A 26,876-nucleotide genomic window follows, 5' to 3' on the forward strand; every position below is an offset into this window, starting at 1 on the left:
CCACCACAAACACCTGTAAACTCTTCGTTGTTGCACTGTGAGACTGTGCCACAAACCCCTGCCAGGGATGTACGAGAGATTGCTAAAAGCTTTATTGTGGTTTTTAAACAGGGCCGAATAAGCATTGACTTTGTCACTTTGATGGCGCTTTTTTCTATTTTACTATTTCTATGGTACTAGTGCAGACTGTAGTTATTAGATTGAATGATTAATATTCTTTTTTATGTAGATTCTAATGGTAAAGATTCCATATTTATGAGGTGTGGATATATTGATTTGAATTTTGTTTTGTTTTAACTTTAGATACCGTAGCGTAAGCTTGATTGTAACATTACTTTAAGCTAACACTTTGACAGATTATTATTTATCAGAGCATTCGAATGCCATCGCCAAATCGTCATTTGAATTTTGGATTGTGGTTATAGTGAGGAATTCGCCACGCTCCTGTAATGATTACGTAAAGATTTTTATCTTTCCAACTTGTGAGGAAAATACAGAAACATGTACATTTTACACAATCTGTTTTTTTATACAATTTTACTGATCACACAAATTTTTTATTCAAACGGAAATTTGATGGTACTCTGTATAGAAATGGCGTCGCTGTGTCGGTGGTAGATTCCAGAAGATGAAAACCACTACCTTTGCCTCCGTAATGAAAAATAATTACAGTTCTTACAAGGTCAATAAACCTGGTAAAATAACGCGTGATAAAAGGGTTATTAGACAATATGATGTATCAGCTGATGGTAGGTCGTGGTGGAGGTGGTGGTGGAGGGGAGGAGTGTACTTAACTCAGCTGATCAATGGATTCTCTCACTTCGGTCAGTTAGCTCCGAGCGTAAGCTGGGAGGAACTCGGCGCTGCGTCCGCATCAGTTAGTTGTATTGTATGGAATAGAGGTCTTCCTTATTCTCCTTCTTCTTCTGTTTCTTCTTCTTCTCACCACTCTCTATTTTCAACATGCCCCAAGTTACCAACGGATCTGTGGGATATTCTTCCATTCCCGATTCGTAAGTTCACCTTACTAATAATTGTTATTGTTGTTTGTTTTGAATAAAAATATATCAATTATAAATGTTCTCAATAATCAAATAAAAAAAACAATACACCAATGCAAAACTCATGATTTACATTAAAATGTACAGTACTTCAGATAAAATTAATACCATTTTTATTTTATTCTTCCTTATGGATATTTCTGTATGATCAAACAAAACACGTCACAGTGAAAATTGACTGACGGGATGGCTTTTATCTGTTATTAACTCATCACGTGGTTGGTTGCTCAGCTTAAAGATAACGTTTTACGGCGTAATCTTACATAAGCATTAATGGCATACGATCAATAATTTACCATATACAAGAAATGGAATCTTAAATTTATTAATTAGAAGATATGTTGTTATGTAAACATTCCATAATGTTATACAAGTCACCCACCACACTATACCACAGTGGGATCTTGTAAATTTTGATGCAGGAAAAACTTTAAGTGGAAAATTGTTTCTTGCTTTTACGGGTTTCAAATGTGTAAATGTTTCCACCAACTATAACGGGTAACTTTGGAATCTAAAAAAGCATTTTTCACACATTCATCTTAAAACATGAAATATGTTTCATTCTACCAAGTTTTATTTCTCTTTATTTAAAAAAAGCCAAACTATTGCATTTATTTCTTTTGTACCTATGATTGTATTTATGATCGAAGATTGTGGTATGTCAAAAGTAATGATTCAATAATCAAAACACACATGTATACTTTAAAATATCATAAATACTAAACAATAAGCCAATCCAAGAATGTGAAGTAACTGATCAAATAGATGTAGATTAAAAGTCTATGTTAAATAACACATGAACTAAAACTCTTTTATTTCAATTAGTACGTTGTTAAAAAATAAAATAAATAATAAAAATATTCACCTTTTAATGTCTACGTGTTTGTAATAATATAGATTATTACTTTTTCATATATTGCCATTAATATTATAGAAGGATTTAATTTGAAAACACACTTTTTAAAATATCCAAATATCCCTCAAGTTTTTCATCTTTCATACAAAATTACTATGAACATTATTGTAGAATTAAATTAACAACATTTGGTCTTTTGCATTATGCGTTTGTTACCTGATTATACCCCTAGGTAGTACGCATCGGCGGGTAGAAGTTGATATACGTGATTTAGTTTCTTTTCCAATTAATATTTAAAGGCACGAAATTTACGTCGAATCTTTTTATCCAAATGTCACCTTTAAATGTCGTAATTACCCTATACCTACGAGTACGTTACTCGATCTTTGTTCATTTTGTTTACTGGTGGTGTTTTGCTGTTCAGATCACCTTACAAACACGTTTGTTTATTTAAGGACTTTAATCAATTATATTAAACATGTATAAGGAGAAACTGTGTAAACTGTACCAAATGTGCTTGTAAGCGAGCCGCAGCTTTTACCCTTCAGGTACAGTGAATATCGCGTCCCTGCAGTCGTATAGTGTTGCTGTACAATCTATATTTATTAAAATAACTATGTTGAAATGTATAGGAGTTGGCGAAATCTGTAGTAACCCCTTGGGAATCCTTCTTCGTATCCGGATTTATATTGATAATGAATCATCCAAGTAATTGTTACTTTAAAACCATCATATAAATGACAAAACTGTGTTTATAATAATTATACGAGTTGAGTCATTAAATTGAAATAGTTACGAAAAAACAGCATGTTGTCTATTAACAAAATTATTCTTTCTGGTTATTTTTAATATTTCGTTTATTAATTTCCCTCCATCATTTAACTGTTGTCTTAACATAAGAAAAAAATTTCTGTTTAAAATGTATCACATTTTTACATGAACAGATCTATATTGTGTGTACAAAGCAACTTAAATACGACACTATAAACAAATTATATTGTGTTATCTTTAAATTGTATGTATCCTTTTAAGTGCTCTTCTATGCCTTTATAATACTATAAAGATTTGCTATCTTATAATTACTACGCTTTGTACCTAAAGCGCTCAAGTTTCGCTCAAAGTAACAGCATGATTATGGGTTCGTTTGGATGCTGCAAATTGCCAACACAAAGAACAGTAACACATTTTCCAACATAATACTAAAAGTGCTAGTGTTATAATAATTCATACTAACGTAGCATAATGAATTAATTTATATTTTAAACAAGCTTGTAACAATCATTAATTACATGCCATTTTCCACATAAACATGTCTGGCTATTAATTGTGTTTTAACGTTGTGCTCAAGAAATAGTCACAGTGATTAATAACGCGTAACTGATTGTGAGTGTTGTGTATTTGTTATATTCGATAAAGAGTGTTCTATTTGAAAAATTAATGTTTTGTGGAAAAAATGAGAATATTGAAACAGTCTAATTGCATTTTTATTAAGGGTATATAAACTCGAGGCATGTTATTGTACTGCAATTACGTTACTCACAACTCATGTAATTAATCTTGAGTACATTTGAGTTTCCAGATATTTTTACCCAATCCTAGCATATAATTTATCATATTTCCTGACTGTTTTGGATAAATTTCACATTTAATGTAATTACATTAGTTTGTTCTTTGGTTAGTAATCGTGAATTCTTTTCTTCTTACCCATGTTAAGAAACTACGTTTATTGAAACGTGTTTTTCATTTCTTAACCTCTTACTTCTCAAAACGTCGGGCTTATTATTTACGGCATTCAATGTGTACAATCTCTTAAAGGGAAAATATCGCTCTTGCATGAAACAATTCACACATTCAACTCATATTTTAACCACATTAGACTGGAACTAACATCGTAGTATATCAAGACCAGGACTTCTTATCTGGCCCCCATTATCTGTTTTATTGTAGTCAACAAAGTTCAGCTGGGCAACAGGGACCACATGACCTTGACCGCCCTTCTCTTATCGTAGGATAGAGCACGTTTGCACAATTAATTAACTTTGACTTTGCCTTTTCTTGTCAGCGCAATGAAACAAAACAAGTGGCTCTGAACGTGCTCTACATCACTGCTGAACTCAAAACAGGCGTGTGCTCAATTGCCGGTCTCGATAACTGGCAACTGAATCATTAGTCTTTCCTGATTATCTCTCTGTAAATAAAAATAGTACTTTTTGCTCATTAAATAAAATTTAGCTTTTTTAAAACGTGTCTGTTGTTTTATGCAATTATATTGTTCTCCAAAAGTAAAATACATAGTATCAAATATTTAGTGATGAAATTTCTCTCAAATGGCCTGAATTAACTGCTACATCGAAATTTCCTTGTACCTAGACACTAAGAATGTTATAAAACGGTGGAGATTTTTTACGTAACTATGAGGTTATTCTTGCTCATTACAAATTGCATAATGAAACAGTGTTCATTACAAACAAAGATTTAGTGATGAACTTTCTCACAAATGACCTGAATTAACTACTACGTCGGAATTCCCTTACACCCAGACAGTTTATGTTATAAAACAGTGGAGACGTACAATTTTTGCATAATTATGAGGTTATGCATAATGAAACAGTTTTCATTACAAACTAAGATTTAGTGATGAACTTTCACACAAATGACCTGAATTGACTACTACGTCGGAATTCTCTTACACCCAGACAGTAAGGATGTTATAAAACGGTGGAGACGAACAATTGTTTATAATTATGAGATTATTTTTGCTTATTATAAACATTAAATTGACTACTTTTATAATATTGACTATTTTCAGTCAAGATTTGGACAGATCTTTAATTAGGCTTTGGTTGGATATCCCAGATTAATTTTGAGCAACTACAATTCAAATTTTGATCAAGATTGAATCAGGCCCTGTAAAGGAAATAATAAATAAAAGCAAATAATTATCCTTTATTAAATTTAACTGAGGTACAAATTTTATCAAATCTTAAAATTGGAGAATGAAACTTCAGGCCTGTGTAAACAATTCTGTAAAACAGATCCACATGTAAATAAAGGCATTCTTGTTCATTTAATTGATTTTATTGCCCCACCACTTATATCCTACAGGTATTTTGTAAATAGTTATGTGACACTGTTACACTACTGAGTAGTTTTGTATCAAAGAAGTATAGGTAGTTCTTAGGTCATTCTTAACATGACATTGCTGAGATTGGTGTTCATTTATAGAAGCTAAAATCATTGAACTGTTGGCATAGATTAAGTCTATGTAATATTTATTATTGCTGCAAATGAAAATACACAATTGTCTAATAATTGTAAATTTATTGCATGAGGCCTTTCAACATCAAATATACTGACTGTTATCAGGTGTAAATTCAAACAATTTTAAACAGTATAAATATTTTTATAATTTAAAAAATTATCAGCCCTATCAAGCTTAATAAAATATTTCTATCAATAAAAGTGTAATAAATATACATATCAAAGCTTGGGCCAAAAAGAATTTAGTTCTATTTATTAAAGGAAAGGCTCTATATTTTACCTTTGTGGTTTTTAATCATGTTTCATAAACATCAAGTTTTTCTTGTCTATAGACTGATTTTAATAATTTAAAGTTTTTTATTTGTTATATTGCATTATTATATTTTCTTGAAAACCAAGAACAGTAGAAATAAAAGATTGGCAAATGTAAATTTAATCTTTTAGGAGTAATGCTCCTTGCACTTCTAAAGTTTTAGAAAATACAAGTGTAACCAAATAATTAATTAAAAATCAAAAACTTTTGCCATCATAGATTTATGTTTTAACGTAGCCAAAACTGCCATTCATTCCCTTTATTTTAATCAATGTCACCTTGTTTTAGATAGAGGCATTAACAAACTAAGTACAAGATATTCACTTAGCCTTAAGCTGTGAACTCATATATTACAATAATACTTATCGAAATGAATTATTTACTCACAACCTGCTTAAACATAAACATACAAAAGTAGGCAAATATTTTTTCCAGCAAAATAGTAATAAAAATTTTCTATTGCATGTTATTATGCTACATCCGCATTTTCTTTGTGAAAGTAATAGAATTTGAAAGACACCTTGTGCTATCTAAACCGCTTGTCCAGTTCATGTGTCAGCTATTGGTGTGGTTTAGCCTTAATAAAAAGTTAATGACAACAAATTATATAAAGTATAATATATTAACATTTTGTATGAGTAAAAAAGGATTATATATATATATATATATATATATATATATATATATATATATATATATATATATATATATATCCCTATAGGATAAGTTTCATATCTACATGTTTGAAGCTCATTAGACAATACATTAAACTTATATTATTTTTGTAGCATGAGATATTCTCCCGTCAGATGTACTTGATTTTATAGAAAATAAAATATTTCTTTTGAAATGAAGTAATAAATTATATCTCCTATGTATAAATTAATAACTTTCCCAAAGAAGAGTTCCTGTATCCCTTTATGCCAAGGGGCATTTTATTACCCTCTGAGGAGTTCTTTCGTTGTTTTACTAGTTCTCTTAGAGTTGATTCTCAAAAGAATTCTAAATTCTGACTGGTAATTGAATTCAGGTGTAAAGAACATAGCCTCTGTCCTCCATCTAGAGGTCTGCTTTTGCCTTGATAAAATCAATTAAGTTTATGTACTCTCGTGTTGCTAATCACCCATTTAACAGTCCAACAGCATGTGATTACTCCAGCCGATTATCTATGGGTAATTGATAAACTAATTGGTAATAAAGTGATCTCTAATGTTATCTGCTAGTCAAAGTGGCTCATTCAGTTTTCTGACAGATGACGCAATCCATCGTCTTCTAGATCACGTAATGATGACAAATCATTGCTGTTACTTATATCAAAATAAACATTGCGTAAAACAATGTGTGGATTTTTTTTCCAAATACAGTACATCCAACTGGCAATATAATGTATTACTTTAAAATGACAGTTCGGTGGATAGTTTAATGTTACTGATTAATAGTCAGTGTATACAAAATTATTAATTTTCACATAATCTTCATTCTATGGTGATTGTTAAGGATAATAAAACAATCATGACTTTTCTGGAACATACTTTTTATTTAATGTTTATTTTTTTTTATTATTTTTTTTTTTTTGTTCATAATCTAGTATCCTTGATAATGCAAAAGTCACTCAGCTCCCTTCACCCTTTACATATTTTAGTGGTTGAAAACTTTTTAAAGACAATTTTTTGTACTTATGTCACAACTTGATTTTTGATGGGTCTAAAACATATCACCCCTTTCAAAAATGGGGTTTAAGGCAAGAAATATTTGAATGAGAAGTTATATCAAGCTTCCCTGGCTCGCTCTACCTTGATAGAGCATATTGATAAAACAAAATCAATAATAGAAGCATTATTTTTGAAAATGTATTCAACTGTTTTATTCTCCAAAAAGTAGGTAGAATATAGGAGAGTAGCATATTTAGGATTTTATTTTTAGAAATGAGCCAAACGATGTCACATTTCTTTATGTCAAAGTAGGGTGGAATCAAAATTAATTATCTTAATGGGACAAAGTTGATAATACCATGAAAACTATTTGAATGATTATCTTGTCTAAAACAACCCATTTTTATACTTCTGAAGGAAAATCAAATCAAATTAGAAAATAAAAGTTTTAACGGTTTAAGATAAAGTGATAGGAAATAAATAATACTGTATTGTTGGTTATTAACTTCCCTAAAAGTTTTGGATAACTGTTACACGATAAAAAGTTTCACCAAATAATAGTCTTTCTTAAATCCTTGTTACTATTCAAAGAGTAGGACAGTTGCTGTTATAGGAAGGTTGACAAAAAACCAGGAACCCTAAGAATGTCCATGTAAAATATCAGTACATTATGCCTATGCCTAATCTTATTTTGAAAATCACTCTGGATTATGTCCTACTTACTTGTCTCTAAATTTGCAAAAATCCCATCTGGGTCTCTAAAATTGCGCTACTGCATACAAATATTATTATTTAAAAGATTCTGTTAAATTTAATCAACTAGTCTGTGTAAACATTGTTTAATGACAGCACAACTGTGTTGTGTTATGTTTAATTAATTTACTCACTATTTTCGATTTGTTAATCTTTGAAAATAAGGTGAAGTTCTGTGTTAAACTATTCTTTGCATTTATTAGTTTTTGAGAAAACAATGGTGGCATAGTTTATATGACACCTTGTATCTTATATTAAAGCATTCTCTTTGAGCAATTTCATTGGAACAAAATGATATTTTCCACATTTGGCTGAATAAATAGACTGTATTTTATAAGTATCTAAATAAAATGTTGTCAATTTTTAAACTAGATTTTTTTTATATAAAAACCAAACTTATTTGGGATAATCTATTTTCTTAAATATTTTCTTCTTATATATCACAATATGCTTAACAAATTTACAGAAGTACACTCTTATCACTGTTATAACTAAGTGTTAACTTACAACTTAAAATTCAAAATTTATACCTATAACATACTACCCATGATCATTTTGATTAGTAATTATTATTCCAATGTGATCAAAAGTTTGGGCGAATTTTTATAACATTTGGTACATTTTTATCATAGATAGGATTAATATATGTGCCATTATTTAGTTTCAAGATATTTTATAAGTTTTCTCATTCCAAATAATTGAACTGTCCTCTGAGTAAGAATAGTTTTGAATAAAATAGTTAACTGTTTTTTATATATTTGTTTGATAGGGAAACTTGATTACTTTCATTCATTTGTGTAGAGAGGAGGGAAGAGAGACATGTAGAGGGGCAATAGTAGTATGTTACATGAATCAAACCTATTTTGTTTAAAGCACATTACATTTCTGTTTCAGAACCTGTGTCACCAAGACCATCAAGGCTGCCAACAACCAAATCCGAGGCATTGCTGTCAGTTATGGCAACATCAGCACTCTCTCCCCGAAGGTGAACACAATTATCCATCTCATAGTCTTATTGTATCACCTTCAATTTGCATTGTATAGATTGTCAAAGCTAGAAATTACAGAACGCAATAATCAAATTATTTTCAATTGATGTTTTGCAACTAGCTAATTAATAATCTGTATCACATAACTGTCTGTATCTATTACCTTTTATCAATACAATGATTATTGTATCATTTTATTTTAAACTCACTGAGGTTGGAGACATGATATACCTCCCCAGACATAGGTTCTATCTGGCTGGTTCTGAAGTTATACTTTGAGGGTAATTTGAAGTTGGATCCTATCGGAGTTGTATTCCATGTGACGTGATGGTTATTAATCTCTTTTTTGACAAGGAAATTATTTTCTTCAATAATATTAGCCATTAATAAATTACATTGTACAAGCCAGTGTGCCACGTTGGATAAAATAATATTCCATAAAAAAAATATTATATGAATTATACAGAATGCTTAACCTGTTTGAGAATTATGTGAAAGGATTCTTGAATTATCCAGAAACTGTACTAAACAGAACAGGTTCTACTATTATGGAGTTGGAATTTTTGAGTTCAACCAAAGACATAGGTAGACCTGTACTTACATTTAAAAATATTATATTTGAATAGCTCTCTACCTCCCAAATCTTTGTCTCTAATTGTGCAACTGTCCCTTAGAGAAATTTTAAGCCTTCTTAAGAGTATCTATTGTCAATATGAAAGATGGTAACATATTTCTTATATATTAGCTTCGTGAGTTTGTGGAGAAGAATGCTGTTTGAGAATTAGGTGAAAGGATTCTTGAATTATCCAGAAACTGTACTAAACAGAAAAGGTTCTACTATTATGGAGTTGGAATTTTTGAGTTCAACCAAAGACATAGGTAGACCTGTACTTACATTTAAAAATATTATATTTGAATAGCTCTCTACCTCCCAAATCTTTGTCTCTAATTATGCAACTGTCCCTTAGAGAAATTTTAAGCCTTCTTAAGAGTATCTATTGTCAATATGAAAGATGGTAACATATTTCTTATATATTAGCTTCGTGAGTTTGTGGAGAAGAATGCTGAACTGTGTCGGCCGAGCCAAATCCACATCTGTGATGGCAGTGAGGCTGAGAACGACCAGCTGACTCGCCTCATGGTCAGTCGTGGCATGATCAAACCTCTTCCTAAATACAAGAACTGGTCAGTAAGAGTTGATTTCTTATTTAATTTTAAACATTTTCCACGTTCTTTTTCTTAATAATTCTCCCATTCCCTGTCTTTTCTACAAGCTATTCTTATACACTTTCTATCTATTACAGAGTTATTATTTTGGACACTAATGTATGTATTAAGTTCAAATCGTGGGTGTTGTCAGATTGGAAAAATCTCCTGGTTTAAAGAAAATTATATGGAAATCAGAGATATCAGTAAAAAATTAAACATTTGTATCACATAATTCATTGTTATTTACAAAGCATTATTGTATTGTGGTCTATAATGCAAACATTTTTTTGTTTGGTTTAGTCTAAAAACTTCAATCTCATCCTTGCTATTGTCCAAATTTGTTAATTATTAGATCAACAAAATCTGCATTTTTTGTACCACCTTCCATTACGCGTACAAAGTCCATTGAATAGTTAAAAGTACAGCATTGATGCACTTATAAGGTAGAACTTTTATGGTACCCAAGTAACAATAGTACACAGGATACAGGCCAATAATAAGTCTCACTAAAACAAACAGTGTGTTTGAAGCTTCATATTATCAAGGCAGGATTGATAATATTTTATTTTCCATTTTACATTAAAAACAAAAGCTTTTAAGCAGAAAAACGTTTAGAAAGTATGACCAAGTCCTTTTTTGTAAGTATATTGATCTGGAGATAGAGTTCCAAAGCCACCAAATCCACATGTTATTCAACATCAAAAAAGCTGTTCCCATTTAACAATTGGTTCTACTGATGTTATTGGGCATATTCAATCAAATTCCCTACTAAAAAAAGTGTTTTAGTGTAGCATTTACATTTTCACAATTAATTGCAATATAGTTACAATTTTTAACCCTTTAAAAAATATATAATTTAATTATACCATGTTGACAGCTGGTTAGCCCTAACTAACCCCAAGGACGTGGCCCGTGTGGAGGGCCGCACCTTCATGTGCTCCAAGAACAAGCGAGATACCATCCCACAGACCAAGCCTGGAGTTACTGGAGCTCTCGGTAATTGGATGAGCTTGGAGGATATGGAGAAGAACATCCAGGAACGCTTCCCTGGCTGCATGGAAGGTAATTTTGCTCGTTTTTGGAATTTTGGCATAAAACTTGAGCATTTCCACAAAAGAACTGCTTATTTCCTTTGTGATTAGTGGACTATGAAACCTGTTCTATAGAACATAAAGAAATAAACAAGTGAGGTGAGCGAATGAAAAAACTTAGTATGTGTAACTGAAGGAAGATCTAGTCAGACTAAAAGTTCTGCTCCCGTATAACTATTCTAGCATCGTACTAGCCTCTATGAAAATGCTAAATGAGTTGAAAAAGAAAATCAATAATACTTTAACTACCATTACTGTCACAAGGTGAGGCATTGCACCACTTGGTAGTTAAATGTATTAAACTCATATTTACAACTATTTGTATGTAGGTTCCCTCCATTACTCTTATCAGTCACCTCAAGAGGTTTAATTAAAACAAAACTGATTTAATTTTACAAAAAGAGTTTATTTTACTATCACTGATAAAAAGAAATGCATCTTGGGTGTATTTATTAATACTACAAGCAGAAGATCACACTTTATTCAAATATAAATTAATTTTTAGTCGAGATATAAAATTCCTAATCCCAGAGGTATATATTGTAAGAATTGTACTTGTACTAAAAATATCTGGTGAGTAGCTGTAAATTTTATATGAATTATTGTCTAGAGTAGTTCCAATTGTAAGAGTCATATGCATAGCCAAAGGATTTGATAGGTCTAACCCACTGTTCATTTTGCAATTTATTACAAGGTTTTAAGATTAAAAAATATACTAATTTTCAATTTATATAAACAAAACCAAATAAATAGAATAAAAACGAATCGAGTATGAGCACTCTGCGCTTTTGAGCCTATATTTCAGCAGGTCACAATAACAATGTATTCTTTGCTTATTGTTTAATTCTCTCTTTCAACAGGTAATAATTCATTCATGCACATAATGAATGAAGCTATGGTTACACTCAAACAATGTGTTCAAGCTGTCAGCTACTAAATCACATGCAATGGTTTCATATTGTACTTTTATCTATTTTGATCCCTCTTATAGCTCATTGTTCTGCTGACCTATTATAAATTTCCAGTTGAGAAATAAAGGATTAATATTTTTATATTAAACAAGTTAATTTTTAATTGGCTAAGAACAATATTCTACAGCCCCAAATATGTGCAATGGAGTCACAAAGGATATGTGTGAAATACCAACATTTTTAAATCTCTGAAACTAGTGTTATGAAGTTTTGTTTTCAGGCAAGCACCTCCCCCAGTAGTATAAAATATGTATTTCTCCCCATTACTCAATCTTGGTTGTTCTAATGGTGTGAATACCTTATTAAAGTAAGCACAAGAATATATAAACTTGAATAAACATATAAAATGGTTAAACAAAAAGATTAATTGTTCTAACTAATTCTGATCAATTCCAACAGTACAGTGGTACTGGTATAAAATTTTAAACACGTAGTATGTAATTGCGTATATGGTACATCATCAACCTGAACATTGAAGTACTTGAGTAAACCACTATCAGCCACTTTAGGATTAGGAATTAAATAATCTGTTGAGAGGTGAGACTAATGTGCGTTCACATATCTTGAAATTAGAACTGAGTGACTTCTCGAGTATATTTTGTTTACAAATATAAATGGGTAACCACCATTATGGGTTGGAAATCTGAATAACACTGCATATGATTAGATACCAATACCATTTAAAATCCACTGATGGATTGGGTACTTTTCAGGCCAAACCATGTATGTCATTCCCTTCAGCATGGGTCCAGTGGGGTCTCCCCTAGCCAAGCTGGGTGTGGAGCTGACTGACTCTCCCTATGTTGTGTCTTCTATGCGCATCATGACTAAAATGGGAGCCCCTGCGCTCAAGGCTCTCTCCAACAACTGTGATTTTGTCAAGGCCCTCCATGCGCTCGGAACCCCAGCCAGTGGTCAGCATGAATATCCCAGCTGGCCCTGTGACCCTGAGCGCACTATCATCCTTCATAAGTGAGTGGTGTGAACTTTCACATTTTGTGTGTGTATTACTCAATGCCTATTTCCTTGTGTAAATATTTCTATTTAATTATATAAATCTTTCATTTTTTAATAATGTATTTTGCAAAAATAAATATTTTATAAAGAGTGTCAAAGTAAATATTTTTTTGGTTTCTTAACAAGAATAGCAATTTTGTACATATAATTATCAGTTTTATTTGTGTTTTTAACACTGTAATACTCATTAGCATTAATATTTCTATGTAAGACAGCTGGTTACGTGATCTTTATTCATATAGAATGTTTTCTAACTCATGTAAATCCCTCAAGAATGCATTGCAAAATACCAAAATAATGTTTTTTCTACCTATAGACATATTATCTACAGTTCCTTCCTTTTGAGCTGTTGAAGTCAAATTTAATCCCAAAATATTTATTTTTCATTAATTAACTAACAAACATCTAGTAATCACAGGTATTTTTATATGAAAAAACGTCAAAAGTGTGATATTGGTTTACAGGTAGTTTTGGGTATGGTATTGATTTTTAACAATTCCTAACAAAGTTCAAAATAAAAAAGATTTTATTTCTAAGTACCTTAATTCAAGCAGTTCTTGATAAAATTTATTTAAATTTAAAAGATTTTAAGTCAGCTTGTGGAATAGTAATAAATTAAGCAAAAACGTAATTTTTTAAAGCCTACCTTGGATGCCATTTACTTCTAAAAGGGAGCTTTTTTGACTTATGTTCTCAGGAAGAAGTTTTTAACCTCAGAATATATAGTCTTGAGAAATATAGGTAAAACTATATAGTAATTTTTTCCTCAAAAACATTTCCTCGTTTCTTCAATACATTTTCGTTTAAGGTGAGTTTTAAAAACTTATTCTAAAATAAATAATTTACTTTGGCTTTTAATCAAAATATTTGTTTTAGAACCCCATGCCAAACAAATTTTGTTTAATGTCTATCCCTGCATATGTGTAAGCATCTTCTTTACACTCATACTGAATTGACATATATGTGTAGTTAATTAATTAAATCTATATAAATAAAAATGAATTTCCGTTCGTTAGTCTCTCTAAAACTCGAGAACGGCTGAACCGATTTGGCCAATTTTAGTCTTGAAATGTTTGTGGAAGTCCAGGGAAGGTTTAAACGATGAGAAAATATAACAAAACTGCAAGGAAAATACTAAAAACGACAATTTGATTTTCCCATACAAACTGTTCTTACCTGTCAAACGTTTGATTGATGTTCATGTTTAACTTAATTTAATTTAACAGCTGTAACAAATACAAATGACAAAGTGTCTCAGTATCATAAGTTTACTTACTATTGCATCGCCATTATAGGTTAACATTATTAGTGCAAGAAAACATTAATATCAGATACTGCTTACAATGCCGAGAAGAAAACGACCTAACATAGGTCGTCGAAGTAGATCGAATGTGCGGCGAGCTACCTCACGCGCTAATCGCACTGATGACCAGCAAGAGACTGATTACGATAACAGTCGTATTGGTATGGCACATTTGCGTTCTACAGTAAATCAGAATGAAGTGGATAGACAAAGAATGCAACGAGTTCGGGCACATCGATCACAACAGCAGCGAGCCCGGGAAAAGGAAATTGACCGATTCCGCAAACGCAATGCTCCTGTGAACCTGGAACGAGCAGCATTCTCCTACGATCCAGAAATCGATTATAGTGCCGACAAATCAAATTAATCATATATTGATCAGTCTTTATGGTAAGAAACATATTTTCTTAAATTTCTCGGCACTTGAATCTTTAAACAATATAACTTTCAAATGATTAGGGTTAAAATTAAATGTTAAACTCCACCTCTATATCAAAATTATTTATAAACCCGGCTTGCTAATGATGTCTTCACTTTGCTCGCTAGGACCTGACGGCGTGGCGGGAGGCCTCGGTGACTCGGACAAGTCTGGAAAAGCCAGAATATTGCCAATGTTGTGCTCCTGATTTTCTTCTATCTCATCCAAATATCTTAATTCTTCACCAGTTAAATTAAGTTCTGAAAATGTTATTCCTTAAGATGATGATGATGATAGCATTGTTGAGACGAACTTCGGTTTTGATAACAATTGTTTCACTTGATTTTTTTGTTCCTTGGCTCTGTTAATTCTTATTATGCGGCTCAAATTGTGACCGCACTTAATACAAAAGTTGAAAGTATCAGCGGTTATTGTCAAACATTCGTCGTATCTTAACAATCTTTTAGTGCAACTGGGACAGGTAGTTGTTTTATTCTGCCGTCCTATCCACTTTTTGCAAAAGGGACAATGCATTGTAAAAGTTCTTCTATAAAAACAAATCAATCAATCAATTTAAAGGAAAGTGACTATCACGTTACAAACGAATTCAGCCAATTATAAAAACAAAGCGATCTGACACTTGATCTGACAGAAATTTAAAACACCTTTTTAAAGACACCTTTGTTTTTTTTTTTTTTTATTAATTATTGTGGCATTGTTCAACAACTGTGGTGTAGAACGCGCTGTATTCATTGAATTTTGAACAGTTCTAAGATGCCATAGCATGGCCTTGATGATGATGATGCCTTTATAAAGTTACCGGTTCTGCAATACATAATTAGGGTTTAAATTAATATGGTTTATGTTAAGAGGTAAGTGAAACGAAGTTCACTGGGTCAGCTAGTACATATATAGATTTGTTTAAAAATATTTTGTTTCATAATTTTTCATATATATTTTCTAATTTTTATTAAACTATCATTATTTATAGTCTATTATTTGTTTAACAAACTTCATCTTTACTTTCAAAATATTTTTTTAAAGTGTATGAAGGATTAAATACTAATTGCCAACTGAAATTGAACTTAAAACCATTCAGACTGCATGATTTTAAAAAACAATAAGCCTAATTTATAAACATATCTAAGGTGCCTATTGTTTAAAAAAATTGAATCTTTTGTTCTGTTTTGACCCTATAAAACATGAATACTGTTTGTTTATATAGCAGTGTTTATTAAATTTTTATTGTGTTTATATAACTTATTAAAGAAGTAAAATGCATACACCTCATCTCCATAAAAACGTTTTAGAGAAAGAGATTATATTCTGATATTTTTGTAATGAAATTCAAATCATATTTACTTTAAAGGTGTTTTGACCTTCATCTTTCAGAAGCTAATTTTTAGAGTGAATAAATGAAAGTATGCATTGTACAGTAGGGAGCAGGAGAAATTTTGAACTATATATTTGTACTATTCATTTTTATTACAAATATTTATCGAATAAAAAGAGGTTAAAATTTGAAATATGCTTTATTACTCATTTATTTATATACTTCTGTATTTGTGTAGTGCGGAGAAGAATGAAATCGTGTCATATGGCAGTGGCTATGGTGGAAACTCTCTCCTGGGCAAGAAGTGTTTTGCCCTCAGGATCGGCTCCTGCATTGCTCGCAAGGAGGGCTGGCTTGCAGAACACATGTTGGTGAGTCTCTGTCTCAAATAAATGTTTTTAACCAATCAAAAATACTTTATTGTTGTTTTAAAAGTGTATTTAAGAGTGTATTTTGTCCAATCATTTAATATTTGACACTATAGAACAATTGTTTTCTTTGCTACATAGTTGGCGTTAGATGTACTGACATAGAATTTTACCTGAGGCATCAAGGAAGTTCATTAAATGGGTTTGTGCACATGTCCCTAGTAATTTTCTCATAAAACATGGATTTACATGGAAGCACAGAAAGACTATGCTGGGAACGGAATGAGTGTTATTGTTATCAAATTCTGCAAAATAAGATTATTTTTTATAAATATAAGTGACTTGTATATTTTATACACTGATGGAGAAGTCTAAACTTTTTGTTTGTAAAAAATGATTTATAAGATAAGATTACAACTTTTATATGCTACACAGACCTGTATTGCTTTCTTTTAAGCAACAAAATATCAATTATACAGTTTGTAACTTATCTGAGTGACGAAGTTCTAGGATGTATTTTGAAGTCAAATTAAAAACCTTTTTTTTCTTTAAAACATTAGAATATACATATTTCATTATTGTAATGTAACTCTTGAAAGGCTATTGCTCTTTTAATGTAATTAAATTATTTGGAGTAATGGTATCTAATAAGAGGGTTTTTAAGTTATAAATAAATATAGGTATACAATAATAAAAAAAAGTTAGCCTTCAGGGCTTATAATTATTTATTATACAAATAATGCTATGCCTGGAGAGTTGCCTAATGACTAAATATTTTAATCTTCAAAGATTGCCCTAACCCTAGTTTTATTTCCAACCATGAACTCCTTTCCAATGTCACTAAGTTCTGGATCATTTCAATCCTTTCTCTGCATCACTGAGCATCCTATAGTGTGGCTCACATTGCAGCAGAATAAACCAAGTTGAGACTACGAAATTTTGGCAAAACAAATCTTAGCTCCATGAAGTTGTCAATGCAAATCCATCTAAAACAACCCCAAACTAATTAGCTTAAAGCCAAGACAATGCATATTCAATAAAAGAAAAACTAACCATTATGTAGATATTTAAGTAAGATCATATTATATTATGGTATAAATTGCCTCCTTGTTGGAGCTCAAACACCTTAGCAGCAAAACCATCTCCTACTTCTTGACTGACTTGATGATCCCCTTTTTCACAATTTTAATTTTTTTAAGGATAGCATATTCTTTTGAAAAAATATAAGAATTCACTTTTCCTATTTTTGTAGGTACTTAATATGATAAATTGTAGGCCTATAGCCAAATTTCATGATTAATTATAAATTTAGTCAAACAGTATAAAATAACTTTTTTAGAATATTTACCCTTTAAACTTCTTCTCATGTGGTTTTGTTGAAGACACAAAATTAATGTAATACCTCCAAAAACTTGGAACATTAATTTTATACAAATTTTTCTGTTTAGTGCAGTTAATTTTTGTCTGATATGATCTATTTCTTCAGCTTTAAAATGGCACAGCATTAAAGGGGTTTATATTTTAGAAACATGTTTATGGAACTAAAAAATCTTCATTGCTCACTAATACACCTTCACCTCAGAAGTGTCAGGGCATAATCTGTGTATGTTTTTTGAATATTTGCAAAACCTCTTGTAAATATATTTTGGGTGTAAAAAAACTGTTTTCTGAAAACAACTCTTTTTATAACTACAAGCTTCAAAAGTTGGCCCTCAATGTACTGTTCCAAAATTTCTGTGTATCGCCATCTCCCTAAAAGGCAGCTTTCAGCTTGGTTCAAGTACAATTTCCATAACAACTCAGTTCAATTTAAATAACAGTTCAGAAGGGCTATCACAGATATTTATATGGTCATAATTGTTTTTTACATAAAAATACCCTTATATAACAAATATTGTAATTTGTCATGTATTACCTTGGCTTCTGTAATATAAAAAACTATTTGAACCTAATTTGCCGAAAAAACAGTAAATTGCATATCCGTGTTTTAAAGGAAGTGGAAGCTTTATTTTAACCACTAGAATAAACGCTCAACAACTATTTTTCATTTAATACATACACTGTGTGGTCTTAGTGCATTCCTCTGTCCAAGTTTGCACTGCATGTCAGTATCAATATTGATCACCAAAAGTAATCTGTATTGGTGGTACTTAGATCCTTGGCATCACCAATCCAGCTGGAGTGAAGCGTTACATTGTAGCTGCCTTCCCTAGTGCCTGTGGTAAAACCAACTTAGCTATGCTGCAGAGCACCTTACCCGGCTACAAGATCGAATGTGTGGGAGACGACATCGCTTGGATGAAGTTTAATGAGCGCACTGGCAAACTACACGCCATCAACCCTGAGAACGGCTTCTTCGGTGTTGCTCCAGGTAATTTCTACTATCAAATCATAACTAATTAATTTTTATGAGTAAACAGAACTACATTTCCTCATAAATAAGTTTAATATTTATGGGTAAAATATTATACTCAACAACCCAAACCTTATATGGATAAGCCTCATGTATGGTGCCAAACCTTTGCACAAATCAACATAAAATCTAGAATGGTACAATTCCATGAGGCTTTAATTGTTTATTGCTCATCAAGAACAAAAGCATATTATTTTGGCGAGAGGTGACTTTGATACCAAACTTGACCTATGCTGCTATTTAAGAATTTTGTCTGACTCCTTGTGGACCGTCCCCCAAAGGGAATATCTGGTCGGTAATTGGGCAGATGTGTGCGTTACTATCACCAGTAAGCACGTTTGAACTTTGGTACTTCTTTCTATTGTGGTTCAAAAATTAAAAAGGGGGTTCCAGACTTAATTGTCACCCTGTATTACATTGTAATATAATGCTGAGACATTGAATATATTCAGGTTTATATATAATAGCTAAATTTTATAATATTAATTTAAATTTCAAAAAAATACAAGATCACATGGGGCATTTGCTTTACCAGGCACATCCATGGAGACAAACCCCAATGCTATGAAGACAATGTTTGCCAACTCTGTGTTCACCAACGTTGCGGCCACCAGTGATGGAGGAGTCTTCTGGGAGGGCATGGAGAAGGAGATCTCACCAGACGTAGCCATCACTGATTGGCATGGCAAGGCTTGGAACCGTACCAAGAACTACCCTGCAGCCCACCCCAACTCTAGGTACAATATTTTATTTCATGTTAATGTTGATTCCTACGTCTTATAAGCATGTATCTACAGAGTTGTCCAGAAGTCCAGGAAGGCTTAGAAATATTTTCACAATTTGATATTAATACATTAAAACGCTGAATATCAATGTAGGGCTGAAAATCTATTTTTCTATGCCATCGTTGATTCTTTATATTTCTTATGATACAAGCCATGAAGACTGTACAAAAAAATCTTAAATATAAACATATGACATCTTAGATATAATTTTAAAGGTTTTAATAAAGATGTAAGTTAAACGATCCTGAAAAATGGTAGCTATTATTAAGGTTTTGAAAGCTGCAAACTAAAGATAAAAACGGTTTATTAAATTGAAAAATATGGCTAGATTTTCTTGAGAAGGATCCCTGAAGTTAAATAATTATTGTTTGTGAAATCTCAATGTGTGACACATAACACATAACTTTTCAACTCTCTTTATCCTAATGTTATTTGTTTGATGTTAGCTTTTTTATAAACTTTTAAAACTTATATACAAGGATTTTGACTAATTAGTTTTATAATGTTTCAAAATTTTAAACGAGCACCATTATACTGAGTTGTATGAATTACACTATTTCATCAATGTTTCCAATCCAAAATCTTTTAAATCATATGTCCCATGCTTACATTAAAGATTTTCTAACTCTCAATGCCCTAAAAAAGTAAACTCACTGATAACTCAACTGTTATGACAGGTTCTGTAGCCCAGCCAACCAGTGTCCAATCATTGACCCACAATGGGAGGCACCTGAAGGAGTACCCATTGACGCTATCCTATTCGGTGGCCGTCGTCCCGCAGGTGTACCACTGGTCTATGAGGCCTTTGACTGGGAACATGGTGTTTTCATTGGAGCTTCCATGCGCTCTGAGGCCACCGCTGCTGCTGAGTTCAAGGTGAATTTTATCTTCAGTTAATTATGTGTAACTTCATCCTATACTTAACAACTACTCAACGGACTGCAATGTGCACTCTTTATCATCTAGTTTTTTTTATACGTAATACAGTTGCAAGTAATACAATACAGATTACTAATTTCTCAAAATTCATTCAGAATAAATATGAAAGCTGGTGAGCTTTTTCAAAAAATCAACTTTGTCCAAAAATGTTTATGGAAGAAAATAGGTCTAACACATCAAATACCAGCATTCTACCACTGAGTTTGATTTCAGTTATGGGCAAAAATATTTAAAAATTAACAGTGATTTCGCTTACAGTCTAATTTTATTTATAATATCAAGTGTGAGCAATTTATTAAGTTTAATGAATCTAGAGTTTTATTGATAAACGTTAATACATTTACAATATAGTAAAATATTTCAATTATTTATTACAGATTTAAATATTTGATTTTTAACATTACAACAAGAAAAACATATGTATTTGTCTTCATAATTTGATTTTTATCTTATAAGCGATCAAATTTATGCACACAATGATGATACTTTGTATGTTAAAACTTTACTTTGTTACATGAATCATAATAAATGTTAACTCAACCAACAGGGCAAGGTGATCATGCATGACCCATTTGCGATGCGACCCTTCTTTGGTTATAACTTTGGCCAATACCTGGAACACTGGCTCAGCATGAACAAGAAGCCCGGAGTTCAACTACCTAAGATCTTCCATGTCAACTGGTTCCGCAAGGGTGACAAGGTAACTTTTTGTGATTTGTATCACATATTCACTTGACATAAAATCTTACTGACCCAGTGTCCATTTTTGTGAACAATATATTCAGAATCTTTATATTCCATGTCATAACGTGTTAGCAATGAAACCCAATATTTATTAATATGGCCATCTGTATAAGAAAAATAGCAGTAAATTATTTTATGACTGTGACTTTACTTGACAATAATGAAATTCTACCTTCGTCATAAATATTAATTTTTCAAAAGACTATTTATTGGAACACTAACATTGTATATGACGGTAGTTTGTGTGTTACTCATAAAAGTATAGAGACACAGAGACACAGGAACTCAACTTGCATTCTAGTTAACCCTTCACCTGATGACAGATAGCACAGACGTTCACCTATACTGCTTGTGAATTGATAAAGACGTTACAGCTGTAGATCAACTTTAAGCTATTATTATGCAAAAACCATTTGTTATAAAGATGTAATTTGCACCTATAAAATCCTCTGCTCATAAATAAAAATTAATTTTTTAAAATTAATTAATTTCTAATTAATTAATAAATAATAATAGTTTATATTTGTAATATAACGCATTATCAGCTTATCTAAAGGCCGCACTGCACAAAGCTGACCGACACAATAACCCGAAGACACAACTCGCCACGTGATTTGTCTTGCTCAGTGTTTACGTTTATTGTTGTTAACCTTTTATGTAGTCAATTATGGTTGATTGTTTTGTTATAAAATGGGATTTGGTTAGCCAGGAAGATGAAACACACTACCCAAATGTATGAGTGATAATGGTCATTTACTTGCATATTTGTCTGGAAAAGATTATAAAAGAATTTGCATTGTTTGTGCTGATAACCCTAGTATAAAAAGAGATGTGTTTTCTAGTGTCAAACTGTGAACTGAGACATCCTCCCTACATACTACCATAAGTTAGAGCCCTACCCTAGGATTACATATTTAGGGAAAAGGAAGAGACTTAACTTAAGTGATGATGGCTAAAAAGAGTAGTAAATACTTTCAATTATTATATAAAAAAAAACTTATTTTTACTGATTTGAAAGTATCTTACTATCTCAAGTTACGTAAGAGCTACAATGAGTGAAACTTGGAAAAAAACCAAAAATAAACACTTTTCAATTTTTATTAAAAAAAAGGCTCTGGTAAATACTTATTTGAAGGTTTTACATTGTTTTCTGGTTTATAATATATATGATATATATTTAGGCATTATAGCTGGACAGTTATTGTATAGTAGTTTAACAAGTTGAATGCGGCAGACATCTTACAGCACAGTAGTCTGATGTCACTAATTACAGTCTCTCAGTATAGAGCCGCAGTTTAAGTGTAACTGCATGTATTACAGGTGATCAGTTAAAGTACAGTGGTTTAACACGTTGAATATGACAGACACCTTACAGTACAGTAGACTATCTAATGCAAGGGCACACCGACCAGGGGGGATAGATAAACTGCTTGCAAAGAAATCTGTGCAGAAGCAAATATCTGAGCAGCCGCGAGTAAGAGAGGTCCCAGAGGGAGAGAGGCTTGCAGTGGGGAGTGGGATGAGCATCTCTCTTTATAAACTGTATGGATCGTGTCTCGCTCATGCCGTTTTGTTTACATTGCAGCTACTCACCTATTCTATAACTAGATTGTATTTTTGTGTGAAGGCCTATACAAGTGTTGCTTAGCGCGTGTACATATGATTGATGACGTCTTATCAAAATTGGCGAGTCCTTCATGTCGTCCACTGTGCAGACAGGCTAGTGAAATTGTGTATTATGTCTACAAATACTTGAAAGATACAGAGGAAGTTAAAATATTATGTAGTTGAGGCTGCAAGCAACGCGACAGATGTGTCACTCTCTAATGAGAAATATAATGCCTGAGGGAAAACAATCTCTGGCAAGGGAAAATTTTACTTTTAGCACTCTTACACACAAAAATGACAGTAGAAATAAAAAAAATTGTTTTTGACAATTTAAAAAAATCATAAGAATAAAAATATACGATTTTTATGCAATGAAAAATAAACCTCCTACACTGGCGAATTGTAAAGCTCTGTAGGAGGAATAAAATATCAAAAAATGTGGTAAGGAATATCTAAGATACTTATTGAAAAATATGGGATTTAAAGGGGTCAGAAGTCAGTCAGAGCGTAAAATATTTATTTAACAGACTTATGTAGCAGGCTGGGGTATATTTTATTTACTGTATAAGGGTGCAGGGCAGATGTATGCAACGAAGGAGCAAGGGAGCTTGCTGTAACTTGGACTCTTATGATAGACGAATAATCGGAACAAAGTATCTGTTAGTGGTTATGATGTTAGCAGTTGTTACAGTAGTGAGTTGCCAAGCTCTGAGCAGGCAACATTGCCCGGGGTAGTCTATCAATTTGCACTTTAAAATGAGCAGGTGTTAATAATGGTAAATTGACAAAACCTGCTCAAATTAATCTGTGTTAAAAATTAAACGTTTTAAATAATGGTTAACAAAATTAAATGCTCAAGATAATGACTCCATAATGCTAAAGCGCTCCATAATGTGACAAATGCTGAATTTTGTGGAGCACCCTGTCAAGAATAAAAGTTTAGATGGTAATTCAATAACAAGTTTCATACCATTCTAACATACATTATATACCGTACTCAATTATAAACTCACTTCATATAAACTGTATTTGTTGCAGAATATTTTAAGTATCAGTGAATAAGCTACCTTGAGATTGGTGGTATAGTGTTTTTACTATAAACTCTGTACATATAATCTTTGTCTTTCTTTTATAAGTTCAGTACTATAAAATAACGATTTTAGGACCTAATATTTCAAAAATTTCATGAAGATGTTAACTGTATGAGTTATAGCTAGACAGTTATTGTACAGTAGTTTAACACGCTGACTGCGGCAGACGCCTTATGGCACAGTAGTCTAGTGTCACTAATCACTATCTCTCAATATGTTGACTGTAGTGAAGGTGGTAATGTAAAATCGTTTCAATTAGAAAAGCAGAGTGACACTGTCATAGTAAGAAAGGAAAGAATAGAGGAGGGGTAGAGCATTCTTACTAAATTACACTGCATGTCTCAGTGAACTCATTGTTTGTTAGACAAATAGTGTTGAAACCAATCATTTTATTGTTAACCTAAGTATTAGAAAATTACCAGTAAGACTTTTCTTGAATGCCAATAAATAAATAAAATAATGCCAATTTGTGTGGATAGGGTCAGTTCCTCTGGCCAGGTTTTGGTGAGAATGTCCGAGTTCTGGACTGGATCCTGAATCGGGTGGAGAACAAACCCAACACTGCCGCAAAGACTGCCATTGGCTACATCCCCACCACCAGCGCTCTCAATCTGACAGGACTTGACAACATTGACCTCAAACAGCTGTTCGATCTGCCCAAGGACTTCTGGACCCAGGAGGTACTCAATATTAGCCATAAATACACAATTTCATCTTTGCATTACAGCCTAGTGACTTAAGTAGGCTATGTTAATCTTAGTGGATTTGTCAAGGGGAGATAAGTTATTTGTTTTAGATCATGTGGATATAAGGGACTTAGGCATATTTCTATAAGGATATTTCTAGGCAATTAAGTACTAAATTTTATTAATTGTTATGATTGCACATTTTTCATATTCCTGCCATTCTACAAAGGCATGTAATTTTTTAAGTAATGTATTTTTAAACAAACTTATTTAAAAGCTAATTACCCTACTCATACTTGTATAATTATACTGTATAATATTTTCTTTTACGTTGTTATTGTACAACTTTACTGCATTATCAAAATTTGTAAAAACGGATACATTTCAAACCTATAAAATCAATTCTTTTTAAGTTTGGATGTTTTATAAAATTTAAACATCCAAAACAATATTTTTTTACAATTTAAATATAATACAGTGAAACATTTTAAAATCAATATTTTGTATAAAAACAGATTAAAATTTTCAATGATTTTGATACTGGTTCTGAATCTTTTTCCAAAGTTAGCAACTTACCAGATAAACAAAGGATGTAACCGATTTCATATATACATATACATATGTATATTTCTGGGTTCTTTGATATTATCCGGAGCTTACTATCTTTTAACAGTATATCTCACACAGGTCACTTCCTATAGAAGTTATACCCAGTTCAAAATCAAACTCTTAGGTTAGCAATAGATGCCTGCATATTATCGACTTTAATTTCATTAACAGATTGAAACTGCCACATTACCCCTGATTCTAGGCAGGGAGATTATTAAGTGACATAAGAGGGAGTACTTTGGTATTATCTGGAGGCCACGTGCTATTTTTTGAAGAGTTTTTCTTACCAGAAACCTAAAAATAACAACATTAGTAGAAAGAACAGACTTTATTTGACTTACTATATATATTACATATTATTATGACGGTCGGTTATTGTTTTCTGCCTCCCGAAAGGAACCAATGTCAGTGAGGAATCCATTCAGTCCCTATCTACTATTTTTTATAGCCTACACATTTATAAATACAAAATTTAAAGTTGACATTTATGAGCATTCACGTGATCTTAGGTTATTTATGAGCTTGAATTTAGGTTATATTTCAAGGAATGTTTTTGGCGAGAAGTGCGGGGTAGCACCAAACATCAAAGCCCGCAGTTATGGGCATAGGCATTATCAATGACTTCTCTCATTGGATATAGTACCCAAATTTAAGTTCAGATCATGTGAGCTCTTTTAAAAGGTTATCTTTCACTTTGATATTAATAGTAACATATTTATGATTACCTAACCTAATCTATGTGTATTGCATAATAACAAGTACATAGGGACGGAGTGGCCTATTTCTTGCCCACCTTGCTTCCTTTATGGATGCAGAAAACAAAAACTGGTGGTCATAATGGCATGCAATTTTCATAGTTAATCAAATTAAGTCTGTTCTTTCTAATAATGTACAGTATATCTATGTCTTTGGAAAGAAAAACTGTTCCAAAAATAGTAGCCTCCGATAATACCAAAGTACCTATTTCTGTAATATATACTAATAACATCATGTTTTCAGGTTAAAGAAATTGAGAGGTACTTGGAAGAACAAGTGGGTGAAGATCTGCCAAAGTCTATTGCCGCACAACTGTCTGCACTCAAGGCCCGAATTGCTTCCTCATAATCTGACCATCCCTAGTCATTCCCATTCAGATTTTCTCATGTGCCATACACTCCATACTATTGTATGAATCTATTTTTAGATGAATTTCCAATTGTCATAAGTGAAGATAGTTTTAAGAGTATTTTTAAGTTTAAGTTTTATGAGTGTTTACAATTATTTTGTAACTATTTAAAAAAGGACTTCCATTTAAAATTTCAAAATTATGTGAGTTTATTTATTGAACATTGTAAATATCATTTATTGACAGTGATGACTGCCTTGTACATTGATCTGGTTCCAGTAAAACTGTTTATACATAGGTA

General features: G+C 31.8%; 1 protein-coding gene across 1 annotated transcript; it reads left to right on the plus strand.

Annotated features, from left to right (window-relative positions):
* The first annotated feature begins 806 nt into the window (after positions 1-806).
* On the plus strand, positions 807-26,876 carry LOC124370198 (phosphoenolpyruvate carboxykinase [GTP]-like). Its single transcript, XM_046828494.1, has 12 exons — positions 807-1,013; positions 8,791-8,881; positions 9,925-10,070; positions 10,972-11,156; positions 12,870-13,128; positions 16,466-16,598; positions 18,750-18,966; positions 19,544-19,745; positions 20,471-20,669; positions 21,280-21,432; positions 24,655-24,855; positions 26,470-26,876. The coding sequence occupies exons 1-12, from the start codon at positions 964-966 to the stop codon at positions 26,572-26,574; spliced, it is 1,941 nt and encodes a 646-aa protein (XP_046684450.1). The 5' UTR covers positions 807-963; the 3' UTR covers positions 26,575-26,876.

The sequence above is a fragment of the Homalodisca vitripennis genome, chromosome 1 (genome assembly GCF_021130785.1).
Source record: "Homalodisca vitripennis isolate AUS2020 chromosome 1, UT_GWSS_2.1, whole genome shotgun sequence".
NCBI classification, from domain to species: Eukaryota; Metazoa; Arthropoda; class Insecta; order Hemiptera; family Cicadellidae; genus Homalodisca; species Homalodisca vitripennis.